Raw genomic sequence first — 20,601 nt, 5'->3', positions numbered from 1 at the left:
GTCATAAAGTATAAACACAAGCTATGTTGAATTATAAACAGTAATCTGAATTGATTTGTGTGATATGAAAAAAAACCCCAAACATAAGAGAATCAGAAGATTTATCTTGATTATTTTTAGAAGACTAAATGGCAGCGAAGCTAATAAACGTATTAAACTTATACTTGTGATAGCTATTAATTCACTCAGTAAAAACACCCCAAATACCAATCACACATGACTAAAAACCAGTCTTCTCTAGCCATTTCCTTGTAATTGCTATTAAAACGATAAATGAATTCTAAAGAAGAAAAAAACCAGTATTCATTTACCCCTATTCTTAGACGTCTATTACAAACCTTTCTGTGCTTTGTTTATGAGTTCATGCATTAAATGATATTTATTAGGCATTTTGGGAGGATGACAATAAATAAGCTAAATCTTGAGCAGCTTCTTAGGATGTGCAGCAGAGCAAGTACTAGGGGGCGTCTGTCTTCTGCGTAAGGAATGAAGAGCAGGAGGAAACCCAAACGTGCCTCCTGGCCTAGAACAGCAGTAACGCACGTCATGCGCGGCAGACCGAAGGCAAGAGTTTTTCCTCCTAAGTGACTATCCAATCTCTCAAACTAAGTCTGCAGTTATAAAAGAAATGCCCCTGGGGCAGAAAGGCGAACATGTCCCTGTCCTCCAATCTGTGTCCTCTCTTAGGGGTCCCCCATTAACAACTCACAGATCTTCTCCTATCACATTATGTTTGTGGACATACAACACTTCTCCCTCCACGTAGTCTACACGCCTCCTCCCCGCCACATACAGTTTTCCTAACAGAGCCACCCACCCACCTTTCTCTAGTAGAGTTTGTCTTAATGTCTTTGCGAGCAGCACTCGAACGTTTGGAACCCTATCATTCGCCAAGGTTAGCAGATGTGGCATCAGATGCACGGCGAACTGGTCCATGGGAAGGCAATCGTCCTCAATGACAGTCTGGGGAAGACAAACAGCTGCTTTACAGTTGCCAAGGTAGTCTACCAAACCAGGATACCGGTGAACATTATCTTTTGATGACAACCGAAGTACTCCAGATTTTAGTTACTTCTTTTTAAACCAATATTCCAGACACTTGGGAACTCAAAACTAAGATGACATAATTTTAAGTCCCTACAGTTTTTTAATGGTTCCACTGAGTCCTGGAGTGTGCAGTATGCACAGTCACACGCATTTATACACACGTGCCATGGGCCCCGAGCACCCCCTAGTGGATGGCTGTGGGATGAGCCAGGCAGGCCCCTACTCTAGGGAACAGGTGATCCTACGAAGAGCCAGATGCAAAACTCAGTTCCTTAAGGATAAGAAAGAGGGTGTTGAAAGGCAAAGAGCGGGAGAAGAAACAAAGCTTCAGAAAGAAAAATGGGTCACAAATGGGTAAGTCTTCACTTACCTGGCAGACAAAGACAAAGGCTTGCCGACCAGACCACTTGGGACATCTACCAAAGTTTTCTACAAGCTCATTGATGAGGTCCACTCCAAACGTGGGGGGCGTAGCCATGTGCAGCTTCTTCACCATTTCACTGACCTAGGAGGGGGAACACAGAGAAGTGAGGAGTTCTAGGATCTTCTTGAATAGTGTACTGTTCTAAAATTGTAAAAATTGTAACACATACCAACTTGTAGGAAATCCAACGAACAGAAGAAACTTTATCTGCACATAGATTCAGAGCAATGGGACGTAAATAGTCATAAACATCTCTGGGACTATATAATTCTAGAAGTAAAATCAGCTGTCTATAAAAGTGAATTATAAAAATAAAAATATAATTAAAATTTTAAAATAAATGAAAATAGGTTAATCATCTGAATAATTTGTAATACTGGATACTATTTGTAAGATGAACACATGCAAAGACTAGTGATTAATGTGGTCTCTCATGCACAGAGTTCTCTCTAGTCTGTATGTATCTGGAAATGCATTTAAACACTATGCAAGTTCAAGAAGTATCTCTTCCCCTTAGAACGTAAGGAAAACAAATGTAGAATTTTGTGTCCACAGGGAATGAGAGACAGAGCAATGCATTTCCCACTATGTTCACCTGGGACATGAAACATATTTTTTCCACAGTAACCGTTCAGAATGCTAAGAAACTTCCATCTACAAATCAGTTTCCTAGATAAGAAGTTCTAGCAATATTAAGTAGCCTGATGTGTATCTGTCAAGGGTCTGAGCAGCTTCTAAGGGAATGAATGATACGTTTACTAGGGATAACAGAAATGAAGAGGTCCTCTAGAGACTGTTCCTATTACATCTGGGGAGACGTGAAGACTGACCACGTCCACCAGTCTACTTTGAGTAGACACAACAATGCCCTTGAAAAAATACCTCTGATACGAATGAGATTTTTGCCTTTCAGATTTTATGTTTAAGACTATTTACATTCGTAATCAGTAGGGAGTAAACCAAAAGCATGAATATACATAATGTAACAATGACCCATGTTCTTGTACACATATATAAAATACTCAGAGATGAGAGGCACATTTATCGATTCCATTTTCTGACACTGCAAACTTTCTTGCTGGCCTCCCCTGGGTGCATACCACATGAGAAAGTCGGGTCAGGAAAGCAAACCAGAGAGAGGCTGTGATTCAGCAGGCAGGAAATGAGTGACACATCTTGGGGGACAGGCATAAAGCCCCACACACTCCCCTGGGCCCTTCTCTTTACTGAGCCTGAGCCTTATGGTACTGACAGAAGGGCAGCAAAGCCTGCTCACCCCTGGGCACAGGCGAACACACTGCAGCGGAGGGGGGCAGAAGAGAAGAACTCTCTCCCAGAGAGGGGGGCAGCAAACCTTGAGCGAAGACCCTACACTGATAACAAAAGAAGTCTCCTCCTGCTGAGGAGGGGCAGGAACCTGTGCCCAACATGGACCACAGATACGAGGCAGAGACTGGATGCTACAGGGATAGGGGAAGACTGAGAAAGCCCAGGGACCCAGGGCCTCCCAGAGACTGAGGGTGAACCAAAATAACAGAGATTCTCCTCTTTCCCAGCACAAGCCTACCATATCCTAACAGCGGTCTACAGCTGCGGGAGGGGAAGAGACCCCCCCTGGTTTACAAGGGTGCATGAGAGCTGCAAGCTGAGGATGGAACACAAACACAGGAGGAGGCCCCCTGGAACCCCGGCTCCCACCCTCAGCAAAAGGCACTGGCAGGCCATGGTGAGAGGCAGCAAAGCTTACCAGGCACTGAAGGCAATCATAGCAACAGCAAAGCCCAAACCCAGCTTGCTCCTGATTAGATGGACCCAACCCTCCACACTAATGGCAGAAGAGATGTGCCTATTTTCAGTCAGAAACCTGGCAAGCCAGAACCTTTAATGTACGAAGAAAACAACAACAAAAAACAACCAAGACTGTCAGTCCCAATTCTATACCCAGCAAAGATACCTTTTAAAAAGGCAAGTGAGGTCTGGAATCCAGAATACATAAAGAACTCTTACAACTCAACCCAATTTAAGACAAACAGCCCAATTAAAAAAATGGGCAATGGACTTGCATAGACATTTCTCTGGATTATATATAAATGGTCAACAAGCATATGAAAAGGTGTTAAACACCACCAGTCATTAAGGAAACGCAGATCAAGATCACCACAAAACACTGCTTTGCAACCACTATAATGATGGCTATAATTTGTTAAAAAAAGGAAAACACCAAGTGTTGGGGAGGATGTGGTGAAACTGGAATCCCTGTACATTGCTCATGGGAACGTAAAATGGTAGAACCGTTGTGGAAAATAGTTTGGTGGCTCCTCAACAAATTAGACAGAATTATCAAAAAATCCATCAAATCCACCACAGAATAAGTGAAGACCGGTGTTCAAGGAAAAACCTGTACATGAATGTTCATAGCAGCACCAGTCACATCAAACCAAAATGTAGAAACAACCCAAACGTGCACTGAGGGATGAATGAATTTTAAAAAGTGGTATACAATGGAGTATTAGTCATAAAAAGTAATAAAGTTCTGACATATGCTACAACATGAATGAATCCTGAAAACATGCTAAGTCAAGAAACAAAAGGCCACATGTTAAAAATTCCACTTATATGATATGTTCAGAATAGGCAAATCCACAGAGGGTAAAGTAATGGTTGCTATAAGTTGAGGGCACAGAGGGATGAGGAATGACTGTGAAAGGGCATGGTGTTCCTTTTGGGAGGATGGAATGTTCTAGAACTAGATAATGGTAATGGTTGCACAACACTATGAGTGTACTAAATCTTACCACAGTAAGAAAAAAAAAGGCGAAATAGGTTTAAAAAAAAAAAAAAGGCTGAGAAAATTCACTGCTGGCAAGACCTGCACTTCAAGAAATGTTTTATAGAACACCGGAAAGAAACTTGCATCTACACAAAGTAATGAACAAATCCCAAAAAGGTAAAGATGAAGTAAATACCCCTCCAAAACATAGTCCAATAAACTGTGAGAACTTACTCAGCCAGTTCAGCTCGAAAGCGCCAATTTCTACTATTATCTGTCACCAAAAACTCCTGAAGTTGATAAAGATACTCTCTTCTTTTGTCAATATGAAGAAGCTGAAGTGACAAAATAAAAATATTCGCTAAGATATAGGCATTATTACTTTTACTAGACTGCTTGAAAACAACTACAATATAGTTAATTCTTCTGAGAACAGACAGTTCTCAGATTGTTTTAAAATTGACGTTAAGGTCATTTTCCCCGATAATCCCATTTACCATTAAGAGTCTTATCCTTTTTTGAAATATTTGTTCCTTGAGCCATACGTGACCTCCTCTGAACCCTACAGTACCTTGGTCACAGATCTATGGCAGGACTGACCCGCTATGTTCATGGGACACCGTCGTTACTGTGAACTCTTGGAAGACAGTAATGTGCTGTTACTTACACATGTGAGCCCAGTGCCTGGCACCGGGATGGCACATGGTAGGTGCTCAATAAATATTTGTTGAATGGAAAAAAATCCCAATGATTGCTCTATAGCCATTTTAAAGGAGGTTTATGGTCCGCAAGGGGGGAAAACCCTAAAATTTGATATAAACAGAGGCAAACAAACCTAACTGTATATCAGTTAAGAATCACGCAGAAAAAAAGTACTCTGACTATACACGTTCATGGGGTATGTTCTAAGAACAAAGTGCTGAAGGAAATCTTGAACGTTTTTTTGGTTGAGTTGATGTTAGAATTAATATTGGTGGAGTAATTCTGAAACTCCATGTATGCTGTGGAACTGAGTAAACGACTGAGTACGTTCACGTTAAGAACAGAGTTTTTACCGTGAGAGAAAAGAAAAAATAGGAAGTGGAAAAAGGAAAGGAAACGGTGTGGGACTGGAAGCTATCCGTATGAACTCAGTAATTAAAAAAACCAAACAAACCCAAACCAAAAAAAACCGCTGCCAGCTCCCGTCCCCCGAGAAGGCGGAAAGGAGATGATGCCCCAGGGAGCAGGGGCACATCCAGGGCCTGGGGCGTACTTCTAACTACCGCTCTCCACCGGAAAACAGCTGACTCGGGGCTGGGGCAGAGGAAGGAGAAGGTGGGGTAGAAGGAAGTAAGGCTGTGCTTAACGTGAGGGGACAGATCAAAGGGGCCCGGGAGGCGGCTTTCAGGGGTTCCTGTTAGCCAAACTGATGCTCAGAACCAAGGACAGAAATGGATTACGCTGAATAGAAAAAAATTCCAGAGTTCACACTTAACGCTAAAAAAAAAACTTCCATGAAGGGGGAGGGAGAGAAGGAAAATATTAGCTTTGCATGAGCATGCCAACTAATAAATGGAGAAGGAATTATAAAAACAGAAAATTGGTATTTTACAGCCAACACAGTAACAACCGATTGAGGCGAGAACCGTGTACAGACGCACGGACACAAAAGCTCTGGGTGAAAGACTCGGGGGGGAAGTGTTCAGAGTTTGAAAGTATCGCCCCCCAAGCAATCGCTAATCAGGAAGGTGAGAGGTCATTTTACAACGGAGGGAGCCAACGGACGCCACCATGATCACGTGGCTGGGGTCACATCGCCAGTGATGCAGGGATGGTGCACACACAGGCGACGGTGCCCACCGAGCAAACCTGCGACCTGAATGTCACTGTGTAGCCGCCCTCAAACTGAGGGGCATCTGCAAAGCAACCAGCTTGGCCTCTTCAAAGATGCTGATGACATTAAAGACACAAGTCAGGAAACTGTTCTAGATCTAAGAGGGCTAAAGAGATGCAATATTCAAATTCAATATGGAATTCCTGATTGGATTCTGAACTGGGGGACGGGGGAAGCTATACCAGCACACTAATGAGACGGGCAGAGAAATTTCAGTATGATCTGCACGAAATACACTAACACAGTACCAATGCTTTTCAAAGTAGGATTATATTACTTCTGTACCTCAAAACTTCAAACTACAAGAGCCAATTTCAAGGTTAAAGTCTAAGAAACAACAGTACTCCAGGACTAACAAGTTGTAAGATCACAGCTGTTCACCTCTAAGACCAGAGATCCATACCGTCTCCTAAGATAAGGACTTCTAAAATATCACATAAAGCCTCCAAACTTAAATGTTCATGGAATTTTTGTACATGTATTTAATTCAGTAATTTTGAAAAAAAAAAGTGCTTGTAATCATGATCTAACAGTGTTTAAAAATGAAATTTAGGGGCGCCTGGGTGGCTCAGTCGGTTAAGCGGCTGCCTTTGGCTCAAATCATGATCCCGGGGTCCTGGGATTGAGCCCCGCATTGGGCTCCCTGCTTGGCGAGAAGCCTGCTTCTCCCTCTCCCTCTGTCTGCTGCTCCCCCTACTTGTGCTCTGTCAGATAAATAAATAGAATCTTTAAAAATAAATAAGTAAAATTGAAATTCAGTGTAATTATTTTAAAATTAAAAATTCAAAGGACACCAGCAAAAGTGATCAGAATGGGACTTTTTTTTTTTTTTAAGTTACATCTTATTATCACCTCATGGCTACATTTTCTTACGTAGAACATACGGAAACTTAATCTTGGTGGGAACAGAAAACCAAAACTTCTACAGTGGAACTTTAGTCTGTTTTTATGCAGAAAAATTTAAAAGTTACCTTCAGAAAATCATGCAAATGTTTAAGAACACCTATCCTGACTTCGTCGAGGTCTTTTAAAAATCCATTGAAGATGGGAACCAGATCTGCAGCTGTCAGCTGATCTCCAAGGATAACTGCAAGCTCGTGGATGGAGAAGGCTAATGTTCTTCGAACCTTCCACTGCAGAGATAAAGATGACTGCATTCGTAAACGAAGCACACGGTACCAAGCGCTTTACCTCTCAGCCAGTGTATGCAGGCTAACTTAGATCTAAATGTTACCGATCTCAAACAATTAAATCGGAACAGAAGTAATGATAAGAACAGACGCTCAGCTTTAAATGCCTGCTATGTCTCAAAAACTGGCAGAGACATTTCAAAGCCCTGCACCGTGTGTATTCTTCTCCTTTCATTTACAAAGGGAAAAAAGCTTGGAAATCACTAAGGGCATAGTCTTTGTAGTTCTCTGAACACTGGATACCCGATTTACAGATGTCCCACATCCATCAAAGGCTGGCTAGTATCATCCTTGCTTGACTGTTCCCCTTTTGATTCTTGTACAGTCTATCTTATGGTTAAAAAAACAGTAATGAAACTTGTTTCTAAGGAACTGGCAATTAAGGAAATGTAAGAACAGGAAAATGTAGGGAAGTTTACATTAAAAACATCTTTTTCTTCATGTTGCTTTAGTTTAAAATGTTTTATTTTGTTACTTAGCTTAAAACACTCTACCTGCCGAGAAGCCATTTACAGCAAGGGTTTTATCCCCAATCCCAAACACTAAACCCTATTCTTGAAATAAAATTTTATACCCGCATTCAACATATCAAGCAGATGAAGGCAGAGCTGTTCTGATGGAGGGGAGGGGAGAGGGGGATGGAGGCAAGAAGCCCTGCCCATCCAGGGCCTTCCTAGTCACCAGGGGCCCCGAGGTGCACACCCCACAGGAACCTTGAAAGGCCTGTGGAATGAAGATGGAAAACCACCGATGTGGAGGATCCTGCACTCTGCAGATTGGTCCTTTGTGGTCCCCTGCCCAGTTCTACTGGTGAAGAAGTGTGTGAACACAGGATAAATTCACTTCACCTGGACCCTGTTCCTAACCTCTTAGGTCAGAAAAGGACCTTGACCTATGTTCTCTCACGATTACTTCCAACTCCTACCTTGCTTAGTAAACAGCACAAATTCCTTGAAAAATGCAATCATCACTAACATATTTAAGGGAAAATGATTCATATCTCAGTATAAATTAGTCTAACCAGACTGCTTTCTTAATAACCAAAAGATTAATTTCACCAAACAGATTTTGTGGAAGAGGGGCAAAATTTTGGTGTATGACGAAGAAACCAGACCTAATGGCAGGGGAAGTTAAGTCAACAAGATCTAGGGAAAGAGCCACAAAATCACACAGATATCCAGACAAGATGACCTAGGGTCAACATTTCACATTTTGTTTTCTTTCAGAGGGATGGTGTTGGTAGTGTGCGCGGACACACACACACACACACACCTTCCCCCACCTTTACTGCAACACTCACTGAACCAGGGCCCAGAGTCCGGGAGTGCCAATGCTACTACAGTTCTATTTAAGTTTTAAGAAAATAAAAGCAGCATTTATAACACTGTGTCTAGAATCAACCTACACATAAACTTCAGACAATAACACATTCGTAAATTAGGAACTTAGGCACGTCAAATGCAATAATTTCCAAACGGTGGAACTTGGGACCATACAAAAAGCAAGCTCTTTGGTATTACTTTCAAGCTCTTCTGCGCATGATTTCCTGTAATACCAAGTATTTGCTGGAATATGAACAGAAACGCTCCTAGGTTGTGAAGGGGCACATCACTGTGCCTTCCACCCACACTCACTCACCTGCATGTCTGACGCGAGCGTCTCGTAGGTCTCTCTCAGGCAGTGCCAGTTCTGCCTGCCCAGGGTCAGGGCCACGCCGGGAAGGCTGTAGGCACAGTGCTTAGCGATCTCAGTGTCGACGGTCTGTGCACGAGACGGGTCTGTCATAGATAAATACTGATCTAACAGAGCCTGAGGCACAACATCCTAACGGAGAGAGACACACGGCAGGGATTCATTTTAGCAGTCTAGGCATAAATTGAGTAAATTTATTTTTAAATAGATGAAGAGTTTAACATAGCATCTCAACGAGCAGAGAAAAATCCAGTTTCAAAGTTTCAGGGATCTACGGAGAAGAGGTAGGAAAAACATGCTAAGGAAAAAATATATCTAAATAAAAGAAGCCACTCCAGAAGAAAAACAGTAAGATCTTAGAACAGAACACAGCTTAGATGATGATCAGAGCTGATGACTAAACTGAAGAGCTGCACCAGCAGTAAGACAGGCACCTCTCAGCGTTGGCGGGGGGCCAAGTCTGACGTGACCCAGTGGATGTGATGAAACAGGCACACTATTACCAACCTGGGTTTTACAAAAACAACACCCACCTTTTGATGGAAATTGAGCAATTACCTATAAAAATTTAAAGTGAATAAACATCTAACCATTCATATAAATGTGAGGAAAAGAAGAATGTCTACACAGTCTTGCTAACATATACATAACACAGCTCTGGAAGAACACACAAAAGAAACAAAACCAGTTGCTTTGGGGAAAGCCAAATGGATGCTGGAGAAGAAAACCGAGAAGGAAGTATCACCAAATGTCTCTGTACCTTTTGAATTCTGAACTATATAAACTTACCTATTTATAAAAAATGAACTAAAATTGAAATAAATTCATTAAGAGAATGAGACCATCCGCTTTTATGAACTTGAAAATACATCTACAATGTAAGCAGTGAAAAGCATGTTTACAACACTGTGAATACTAATTCCATTTTTAATAAACAGAGCAAAAAGAAGAACATATACCATTTGACCTAGGAAATGCCCACATAATCACAATGAATGCGGCACCACATGTAAGGTCCCAGGACTGAACCTGGAGGCATCATAAGGAACTTTGGAAGGTAGTTCTCAAGACAGAGGCCACACTGCAGGGACACTATGCTGCTATGGTGGGCATGGGCAGTGAGCATATATGGAAAGATCAACACACACACAGAAGCAGGGTACAAACGATCATATTCCAAATATTCCATAAGCATATTTTCCCACACTTAAAATTTCTGAAATTGGAGTGTAACTTGCCATTGATGGCACTTTATATGGCTTAGGGACACTTTTTCATACTTTCATCTCTGAAATTAAGATGTATCTTGTAATTCTTGGCAAATCAGGCACCATGAAATACCTAGGTATGATGGCATGATTCTGTCTTTGACAGACAAAAAGGGGTACGTATGCATGTTTCTGTATCCAGAAAATGTTTATGAAGAAATATACAGGGCGCCTGGGTGGCTCAGTTGGGTAAGTGTCCGACTCCTGATTTCGGCTCAGGTCGTGATCTCAGGGTCATCAGATCGAGCCCCATGTCAGGCTCTGCTCTGGGTGAGGAGCCTGCTTAAGATTCTCTCTCCCTCTGCCCCTCCCCCTCTCGCTCTCGAAAGGAAAGAAGGAAGGAAGGAAGGAAGGAAGGAGTTGTGATCTGTGGTTACTCTGAAGAATGTGATCACAGGTGTGAGAAAAGGAAGATTTCTGCTTGTATTCTACTCTATTTGAATTTTCTTATCATAAGTATGATATACTAGTCTTACTTTTAAAAAGCTCATTGTAAGGAGGACCAAATTCGGTGGGAATTGGGTTTCGAAGAGGAATTAACAAGACCCTCACCACATAAAGACTTGTTGTCACTTACTTGTACTTTAGATCTCCTCTCCTCATCAGGACTAAAACTACTGTTGGTGCTCAAGTCCGAATCATTATGAATATAGCGAAGGGCAGAGTCCATATTCTGTTAGGAAAAAATATTTACGTGAAGAACTATCCCTTCTGTAAGTGTCCTTCACTTAAACCATCTTACTAAGTTACTTACCTTTCAAGATTACCTGGAGATATAAATACATATAAATTCTTCAAGCTTTTAAAAGCTTATAAAGATGCCTAAGATCTCATAAGAAATCCCCCCACACCCCAACTTGAGTCAAACTTGCGGAATAGGTTGCTAAACATATGAAAATGAATTCCAGAATAAACTCATTAAAATATGTAAATTGAGAAGTAATTTTGAAATGGTTCCAATATCTAAAATTAGCTTACTTATAAGATAGTATTATTATATTATAGAGGGTGCTTTTGGTCAATGTTTTAGAGGCCATGGGATATCCTATGTAGTTTTTCTTCTACTGTCGGCTATTTCTAATTTCACAAATATACTTTTTTACCAGCTTCGAAAAAACTCCAAAACAAACAAAACACCTTCTAAAATGCAGAGATATCATAGCATTCAAATCTCCAATGATGACAGGTGGCCAGGGTTTCATTCTGAAGCACGGGTATTATATAAGATTTATAAGTCTACCAGCTGTCACCTAACAAAAAACAAAACAGAAATCCACTAATGCTCCAAGAACCCTCTCCATCCCCGGTATGTATGCAGGCACTCTGCCTTGAGCTTATCACTCGAGCCGCTCTGATCTGTGACCGGCTGCTTCTTGCAACCAGTGGTGCTATTCCTTCCCCGTGTTTCTCTAAACAAGGGTAAGAAATACCGATCCCACATGATGCTGGCTGGGGGCGGGGGGTGCGGTAGGAAATCGGGGAAGGATCACACAGAACAGCTCCAAGTACACAGCAAAGATGATGCTAGTAACAGTACCCACCCTCACACTCCAGAGTCCAGATAATGCCACTGGCCCTCCGCAACATGGCCTCAAGTCCCGATCTTCTGCTCAGAATACTGTGTTGCTTGCTGCAGTGAAATGGTCCGATCAGAAACAAAGCACCTCTCCAAAAAGAAAAGGGAAGAGTTAATTATTCTTGATAAAGGGCTTTGTTTCCAGTAAGACTATTTCACTGCAGTGAGCTACGTTAACACATTGAAGCTACTCAAATGGTCATGTAGACAGGACTGGGATTTACATTTCCAAGCATTGAACATGACACTTATGTCACAAAGACAGAATGTGGTGACAAGTACTTTTACTTTATGCCGAAGAGAGAGCTGACGAAATCAGCAACAAACAGAATGTACTAATTAGGAAGTGATTAGCTACAACTATTCCCCCAACAAAAGACTTCTGATTGGAACTATTTTCACTGGATAAACATTTTACTGAGTGCATTACCTCAACAGCATCGCTGATTAAAGGCACGGAGGCGTCGTGATTTATTTTACAGTTTGGTAGCTCATTTACACCCAGCTCATCTTGCACATCACTTCTCTTTTCTGCATCGCTGGCCTCCTCGCGAGCATCCAGCCTGGAAGCACGCAGCGCGGCGGACAGCACGTCCACTTGCGCTGTGGGCGGAACAGGGAAAGGGCGTATGAGCGGCAGAATCGACAACCTGCCTGCAAGTTTCTCCTCTGTTTGCACTAGAGGTTATCAATGAAATGTATACTGTTTTGACACTGCCATCAAAAAGCTGAAAAAAAAAAACTACTGTGGTAAATCATTAGTCCTTCGAGAGAGAAAGTAGAAAACTAATATGCTTTCATGAGATTAAAAATGCTTATCCACTACTGTACATTATTCTGCGTTAGTATGAAAGAGAAATGCTATCTAGTTTTGGAGGTATCTCCAGTTTATTAAAAGGAGTCAATTTCAGTGTAAGTTAACTATGTTTTGGTAGTGCATGAATCGAACTGACAAGGCTTACTTACTAAGCTATTTTAGCAGAAGAGCAGTCACACAAACCCTGCCAACATAAAACAATGGTAATTACAAAGATTTCTGTTGCAGTTACATTTCAACATCTCATATCTCATTCCAGTTTTTTTTTCCTCTAATTCCTTTTGAAAATGAAATTAGTGACTTGGACACCCCCACGTGTGCACTGTCTTGCTTGTAAGCAAACCAAAACAACAAATTACCAAGCAGTGATTCTTAAATCTGGCAAATGTTTTATTACCAGTCTAAGTTTCGTGTTACACCTTCTTTATAAAAGTGATTCAAAACTAAAATAAGGCATTCTTCCTTCTCCCAAACAATTGAGACATGCAGCAAAAAAATTGCTTGGTTATATTTGTTCAAGTAACAATCCACCTGGATGCTCAAAATATAAAAATTCATCAATTTTAACTTCGAAATTAATTAGTACAAAGATCAGAAAGTGTGTCCCCATGCCACTTAAAAGATTATAAAAAAAGCAATTCTAGTACTTTGATTAAGACAGTCTATTATGGGGCTGCAGCATTTATGAAACTCAAGCCCAAGCACATCGGGCCCCTGGCAGCGGAGATACAGGAGACATATGGAATGAGCTTCTATTCTATTAGGTCATTAGCTGCTGAGTTAAGTAAGTAAATTGAAGGTGTTTAATCGTAAAAAGTTACTCATGCAAAGTATGCTCATTCTTTTGAGAACTCCAGTTGCAATTTGTACTAATCCTTTTAATCAGTTTAGGCCCCGTTCTGGAATCTTTTTAAGTTTCCAAAACAAATCAAAATAGTACTAAAGGAGATTGCACAATACATAAAGGTTAAAATGTTTTGTCCCACATAAAATGCACGGGGTGTGAGAAAAAGAGCCCTAACACATTTTAATCATTTCCCAGAAAGTAATTAATCAAAAGCCTTTCACAGAAAATGCCTTACATGAGTCATTTCTCTCTAAATGGACTACATATTTCTCTTTGTCTCCTTTAATGTTTGTACATTCATAAGTTTAAACGAGTTACACTGTGAAGTACCTTCCTCAAAAAACTGATACATAAAGATCACCAAGACAGAGCCTAGTGCTGACTCCTGAGGAAACCTGATGCTTCAACTCTCCAGCCAGAGAATGAAGCAGAATCTAATGCCGGGCTAAATGCTGATACCACCACAAAAAAGTTAAGAAAACTGAACACACAGGTTTTCATCAAAATCTGCATTCTACTTAAAATACAGACTGAAATCCCAGGAACCAGGGCTGGTTTAATCATAGACTTGTGAAGAAACACAGTCCCCAGTGACTCATGCTCAGATGTAGGGACAACGTAGAACTGTGAATTTTACTCCTTCACTGAAGAAGCTGGTACAGTTAAGCTAAAACTTTATAATAATCTCTCACGCTTCCACACAACATACTGGGGGTTGGTCACAAATTCCTAACAATTTATAGATTTCAACAAAGGAACAATATGATTTTTTCTGACCACAGCTACCAAAATGGCCCAAATTCTTCCACTGGGCCTAAACTGGGTAGAAACCTAGATTTTGTGAGCTTGGGCATTTTTTCCTTTTGTAGTCTATGAGTCTAGCTATAGTAAACCAAGGTGGCATCAGTAATGCTACTCATAGAGTTCAATCCTGAATTGCTTGGTGACCCCAAAGATTTTGAAAGTGCCCTAGACAAAGCCAGAAAAACCTCAAATTCCCTAGGTAAGTATTTTAGAAAAGAAGATCTCTTACACCTTCTTCATGTTTTCCTACTTCCCTCTTTGGCCTTCCATGTTTCTGTTCTATGACTGAGAAAGGGCTTTCTTTTTCTGACAAGAATATCCTTCTAGTCGCTGGAAACACTTAAATTTTTTTGACCAAAAAATCTGGAGAGAAAAAAAACCCCACAAATGCTTTGACAAAGGGAAGAGTTAAATTTAGCAAGACTGGGAAGCAAAGGTCGCCTTATAAGCAGCAGCCCCAGCCTTGTTATGGCTTCCCAACAATGCCCACTAACAGCAAGCAACGAGGGGAAGGCCAAGGGACACAGGCCTGGGAGCGCCGAAACTCCACTTGAGCATTCCCTGGGCAGTGCTAATTTACCATTTTACAGGCCAGCTAACAAGAAAAAATTAACACATGCGACATAACTAGTTCAAAAAGGTGGACATTTCCCGACAGTTTGTGGCTGCCCACAATGGCAGAATTAGAAATGAGGACACATCCAAAATTAACGTATAGCCCTTCAAAGCACCTTCTGACACCATGGAAAAATCAAGGCACAGTTACTTAAGTTTAACACAAGTTAAACAATGCCCTCAGATTTCAAAGAAATAAAAAAAAATCAGGAATTCTGTAGCCTAAGAAGAAAATGCCCAACACTGCCCACCTACGTTTTACTGCAGAACATTGGACGCATGGGCAGTTTATGTGCTAAGCATCACCCTTCTGTGCTCTTTGAGGCTGGGATTTTGGTCTGGTTTGTTGCTGCTCTATATTTAGTGCTTAGGAAAGGACCTGGCCCAAGAGCAGGTGCTCAGTAAGAAATGCTGAACAAATCAATGAATCAACACATATGTTATGAAAGGGCCATCATAACGGACAGAAAGAACATTGCAACAGATTTCAATTACAGCAGGTGTAAGAGCTGAACTAGAAGGAATGGATTAAATCACAATATAGTATTTGTACTGAAATCGCTCACCTGCAGCCTATATATTTTAAATGAAACAGGATTAGCCATCTTCTGAAACACAAAGCTGTATGTGCACATAGGTCTTTTTTAAAAGGCACACCCTCACTTTTAGCTTATTTGTTAAAAAAATTTTTAACACAGTTCATTCAAATATTTCAATTACCGTTTGTTAAGTGCTCTGATGTGTCAGAGATCTAGCGGGTACTGGAATGCAGTGAGCGCTCCCAGAACAGCCCTAAAAAGCACCATTTGAATGACTGTGTAAATGTCAAGGCGAGTGATCTGTAAATTAACAAATCTGTGTATGTATGCTACAGTTAGCAACACAGTGATGAGCTCACCTAAACGAAACTCCCTAAGTATCACATTAATCAATATTTATCAAGACAAGAATACATGATGATAATGATGGTGAAAATAAATTTTTAAAAGGCAATTTTTCTGGGAAAAGAGTCAGCAAATAATATGTCAGCTTTAGAGTAAAGAACCTGATAGACTCTTCCGTACCTTTAACATCTGGATCATCAATGTGCGGCTCTAGATTTTCTATCATTTCTTCAAGTTCCTTTCTGGTGGCCATAGTGATATTTGAAGAACCTGGTACGGTGACTTCAGAGGTTTCTTCTGGTCTCTCTGGGCTGAGAGTATTCCCAGAGCCCTGCTCAAGCTCTATATCTAGATCTATTTCAGGAAGAGGAGTCCTCCAGAAATGGAAGGAGTTGTACAATTCCTGATCTAAGAGAGCTGAATCTGGTGAACTGGCGCCACCCTCTGGCCGTAATGCAGATTTGCAGTTAGCTGGCTTTTTATCATTCTCATTACTAGCTGCTTCCTGATGAGATTCTGAGGACAAAGTACAAAGTAAAGAGCTGTCCACTGGGACACTTATTTCACCTGGAGATTTCCTAGATGTTTCAGCATGATCTTCCACCATGTTTTCCAGTTTGACACTGGAATTACTAATACTGGGATCTGAAGAAACATCCTCTGGCCTGATCTGTACATCCTCTGGGACTTCTTGATCTCTGATCCTTTTATTGTTTCATTTGGGAAAAAAAAAATGAAAGTATAAAAATAATTACTGAAAAAAACTCAATGAAAGACACTACATAAAGTATTTACACAAGTTCAGTATTAAAATTTACAGATTATCCATACAAATTGAGTAGTGTATATACTGGTAATGCTTCTTTTTTCCATCAGTTGTTCTGTGTTCATAGATGTAAACATCTGTTAAGCATAAGTCTAGATATTAACGCATTACATGAGTTGGAAAAGATAACATTGTAGAATCCCAGGATTCTTAAAATACCACGCTAATTTCAGTAATAAAACTAAGGAAAAATTGTAGGAAGATAAATTCCTACAATGCACTTCAAAAATGATCTGATTCTTAGGATTATGGTATTGCCACTGCTCCAATGATGTATTGAAAAGCTGAGAATTAAAACCTATTTGCTTTTATAAAAAAGAAAAGGAAAAAAACCTCTGTACAGTATTAGAAAAGATCCTTATTTGCTATCTCACAAAATATTAAAATCCATTTTAGTGTAAATGAAGTTTTTTATTTCTTCCACACTTTCCAGCTCTACTCCCAAAGGCTTTCCCAAAATAAAGTCATGACTTAATTGATAAGGACAGATGGCACAAGCTCCTAAATTAAAGTCCACTGATTACCACCATCTATTATCTAAACTAAAACACTACAGTAAGTTTTAATGTTTATCCCCTATATTTTATTTGACTCCATTAAATTTAACAGACATATATTGAGCACCTACTAGGAGCCAGGGAATGAGGCCACTATGGAGGATTCACATGTGAATGAGATGCAGGTCTGGTCAGGGAGATTAAATTAGAGGCAAACAGGAGAACCAAACACGTTAAGCAAGTAACCGCCAGGCAGAGTGGTAAGTACAGAAGTATGCACACTGAGCACGGGAGGCGGGATGGAGTTGAAATGAAAAGGCCTAGAGGAAAATGACAGGAGCGGTATTTAGAAGAACCAGTAAATGCTTACGAGGCTAAGGGGAAGAACATGTATTCAAGGGAGAAAAGGCATATGCAGAGGCAGGAGTGACATAAAACGTATAACATACTCTGCAAACAGCCATGAGTTTCTTATGGCTAAGAGAAGGAAACAGTGGGTGACCAGGGTGAAAAACTTTGCCAGAACCACTGTTCTCCATACCCAACACCTCTGGAATTGATCCTATGGGCTACATGGAATAAGGCAGGAATTAGGAGAATTGCATTTTTAGATGCGTTATTTTTGAGAGAGCATCCTGGAAGCAGGGTAGAAAATGGGGCGGAGGTGAGATAGGAGGTGGGAACTCCGGACGGGCAGGGGGTGCCAGCAAGGACTTGGTGAATGAAGGCTACGAAGAAGTAAACACATCCAAATGATGACAGGACCAATAGGATCTGTTTATTTACTGCACACTGGAGATGGCAAACAAAGGGAGGAATCTGGAAAGACTGCCAAATTTCTGGCTAGCGCAACGGAACAGATCGTGGTAGCACCAACTAAAAGTGGAAAACACAAGAACCGCGTAATGAGGAGGCTAATGAGTTCTGGTTTGGACAGGCTGAGTGCGGTACCTGCGTTGCATTCTGGGCGGGGATGTCCACGGGAAACCGGTCAGACACCAGGGATCGAGGTGGAGGTCATCAACTCAGAAGGACGTGTGCAGGGCTTAGATGGGCGCAAGGCAAGAAAGATGAACGGAAACATGAAAGACACACCGAGTAACAGAGTGAAGGCATTTTTCTCAGGATGCCTTAGAGAGAGAGGTCAGAAGAGATGTAGGAACTGCAGGCACGGGCGACGAGGAAATCACTGATAGAGCACTGTCCTTCTAAGAAGAAAGAAGAACGTGAGCTCAAGAACAGGGGTGCACAGATTCAGTGGGTCAGGACACACCTTTCATAAGAAACATGAGAGGAAAGTAAGGATGGGTGTGTAGGTAAATTTGAAAGTGAGTGTGGGAAAAAATTAAAGCTGCTCCCTGAAACAGTATGTGCCTTTAAATACAACAGGAGGCTTACCAGGATTGAGCAAACGGAAGGTGACATTAACACCTGTGTAATATTCTAGTTAAGGAGCCACCGTACATGTTCCCATGAAATTATCAACTTCCCTCTGATTATGCTTTATCTCATGGTAATGTTCACACTATTTTCAAAAATATGTATTTTTAAAAAACACACGATTACTTTAACATCTTGAAAAATATAGAAAAAAGATGTAAGAAGTCATCTGAAAACATATCACACAATAGCATTTTACTTCTGGTGTTTCCCTTCGATTCTTAGGACTATAAAATAGACAGTGTGCATGCACAATAGAGTTATTACACCTGTGGGAGAGCTGGGCCCCTAGTTCTCAGGTCCTTGTCCTAGTGCCAGCACTGCATTCCCATAAACCTGTGAGTCTTTCAAGGCCCCCATGATTCCACACTTACTCCTTATTCATAAGGATGAGAGACTGGCTTAGACAACCTTTAAGATTCCTTCCCTCTCCAAAACAGTTCTTGGAGCTAGTGCTATTATGCCAAATAAATGTCTTCTATACAAATTACAGACTTTCCAATCATGTGGTCCTTATTAAAAGACATTTTTTCTTTTGTTTTAAAGAATTCAGTGGGATATTTGGTAAAATTTGAATAAGGTCTCTAGTTTAGATGACAGTATTTTATATCTATGTTAATTTCTTAATTTTGGTAATTGGACCATGGTTATGTATTAATGCCTGCATTCTGAGGAAGTACACAGTGAAATATTTAAGAAAGGTAAAAAGAATATGTCTGAAACCTCAAACTATTCAGAAAAGAAATCAGTAAAGCAAATAATGGTAAAATGTTAACATTTGGAGAATCTGAAGGGCATATGGGATTTTTTGTGCTATTTTTGCAGTTTTTCTGATATGAAAATTAAATTTAAAAAATTATAGCAACAAGATATTGTTTGGTGGGAGTGGAGACCAAATGGGTTAAAACTTGTTAAGACTTCATTATCTGATAAATTAAAAAACAAACAAACCTGCATTTAAAATACACAAAAAGAACCTAATTAAAAAACCATTCAGAGGGCACCTGGGTGGCTCAGTGGGTTAAGCGTCCGACTCTCAAGTACAGCTCAGGTCATGCTCTCGGGTCGCGAGATGGAGCCCCACCTTGGACTCCACACTGGGAGTGGAGACTGCTTAAGATTCTCTCTCTCTCCCTTTACCCCCCCAAAACAAACAAACAAACAGCAGCAGCAGCAGCAACAAAGGCCATTCAGTATGCAGAAGTATCCCATGGGCCTGAAATTCCTTGATTATTATTCTCACCATGCCATTAAGATTAAACTTTAATATTCTTAGGAACGAAAAAAAAAAAAAAGAATGGCTAAGTCATTCTATTTCCCTAATGTTACATTACTAGTCTGTCCAAACTTAAAACTCCTAGTATGGTTTCAAGGAGACAAAAAAATTTTCCCTACTGTTAAATTCTGGGAAGAATTACTACATGTATGAATAACAGTTGCTTTGAATTGTCAAAAATATAAATTATCTGAATACTGATTTTTCCAAGAGCTGGGAGCCAAATGCTATTATAAGAGCAAAAATCATTTTGAAAGCTGAGAAGACCTCTAATTCTGCAAAATGAGAGAACTACCCCATCTCCTAAGAGATGTAGGCAACAAGAGTACCAGGGTGAGCCAGGAACTTCTCTAAGAGAACCTTAATTTTCCTTTAGTGTCTACATAAGTTTCCTATTAATACTCTCCGAGTTCTGGACTAGAGACTCTGGGCCTAGAAAAATAAGTACACGTATTTCAGGAGAAAATGACCTGTGGGACATCTGGTTAAAGCAGCACTATGTCCTGACACGAAAGCAAAGAACATACATCTTTCCTGTACTGTGAATTAACTAAATGAAGTTTTCATGTTACTGAAATACTTCCAAATTTGTACCAACAGCCATCAATTTTACTTTCACGCAGCTGGCATTACACTAAACTGACAAAAAGTGGCATAAGTGGTGTAGCTCCTTAAGGCTTCTGAGATTAAAGATTTCCTTACAATTCATTCAAAGTTTACTATTTGCCAACTATGTGCCAGGCCCAGTGAAG

The 20,601-nt window shown here is 40.6% G+C and overlaps 1 protein-coding gene across 5 annotated transcripts in view; it reads right to left on the bottom strand.

The window, feature by feature from the left end:
* PPP4R1 (protein phosphatase 4 regulatory subunit 1) overlaps positions 1-20,601 on the bottom strand; it is a 58,998-nt gene that overhangs the window by 1,242 nt on the left and 37,155 nt on the right. For all 5 annotated transcript variants that reach the window (XM_027576026.2, XM_027576030.2, XM_027576027.2 and 2 more), the window contains 9 exons: positions 15,991-16,514; positions 12,274-12,446; positions 10,845-10,940; positions 8,946-9,131; positions 7,089-7,250; positions 4,476-4,576; positions 1,641-1,761; positions 1,418-1,552; positions 822-963 (listed from right to left, as the gene is read on the bottom strand). In XM_027576026.2, coding sequence (XP_027431827.2) covers positions 822-963; positions 1,418-1,552; positions 1,641-1,761; positions 4,476-4,576; positions 7,089-7,250; positions 8,946-9,131; positions 10,845-10,940; positions 12,274-12,446; positions 15,991-16,514 — 1,640 coding nt within the window. The remainder of the gene's footprint in view (positions 1-821; positions 964-1,417; positions 1,553-1,640; positions 1,762-4,475; positions 4,577-7,088; positions 7,251-8,945; positions 9,132-10,844; positions 10,941-12,273; positions 12,447-15,990; positions 16,515-20,601) is intronic.

Source organism: Zalophus californianus, chromosome 14 (genome assembly GCF_009762305.2).
Source record: "Zalophus californianus isolate mZalCal1 chromosome 14, mZalCal1.pri.v2, whole genome shotgun sequence".
NCBI lineage: Eukaryota > Metazoa > Chordata > Mammalia > Carnivora > Otariidae > Zalophus > Zalophus californianus.
This window is presented reverse-complemented; position numbering and strand designations above follow the sequence as displayed.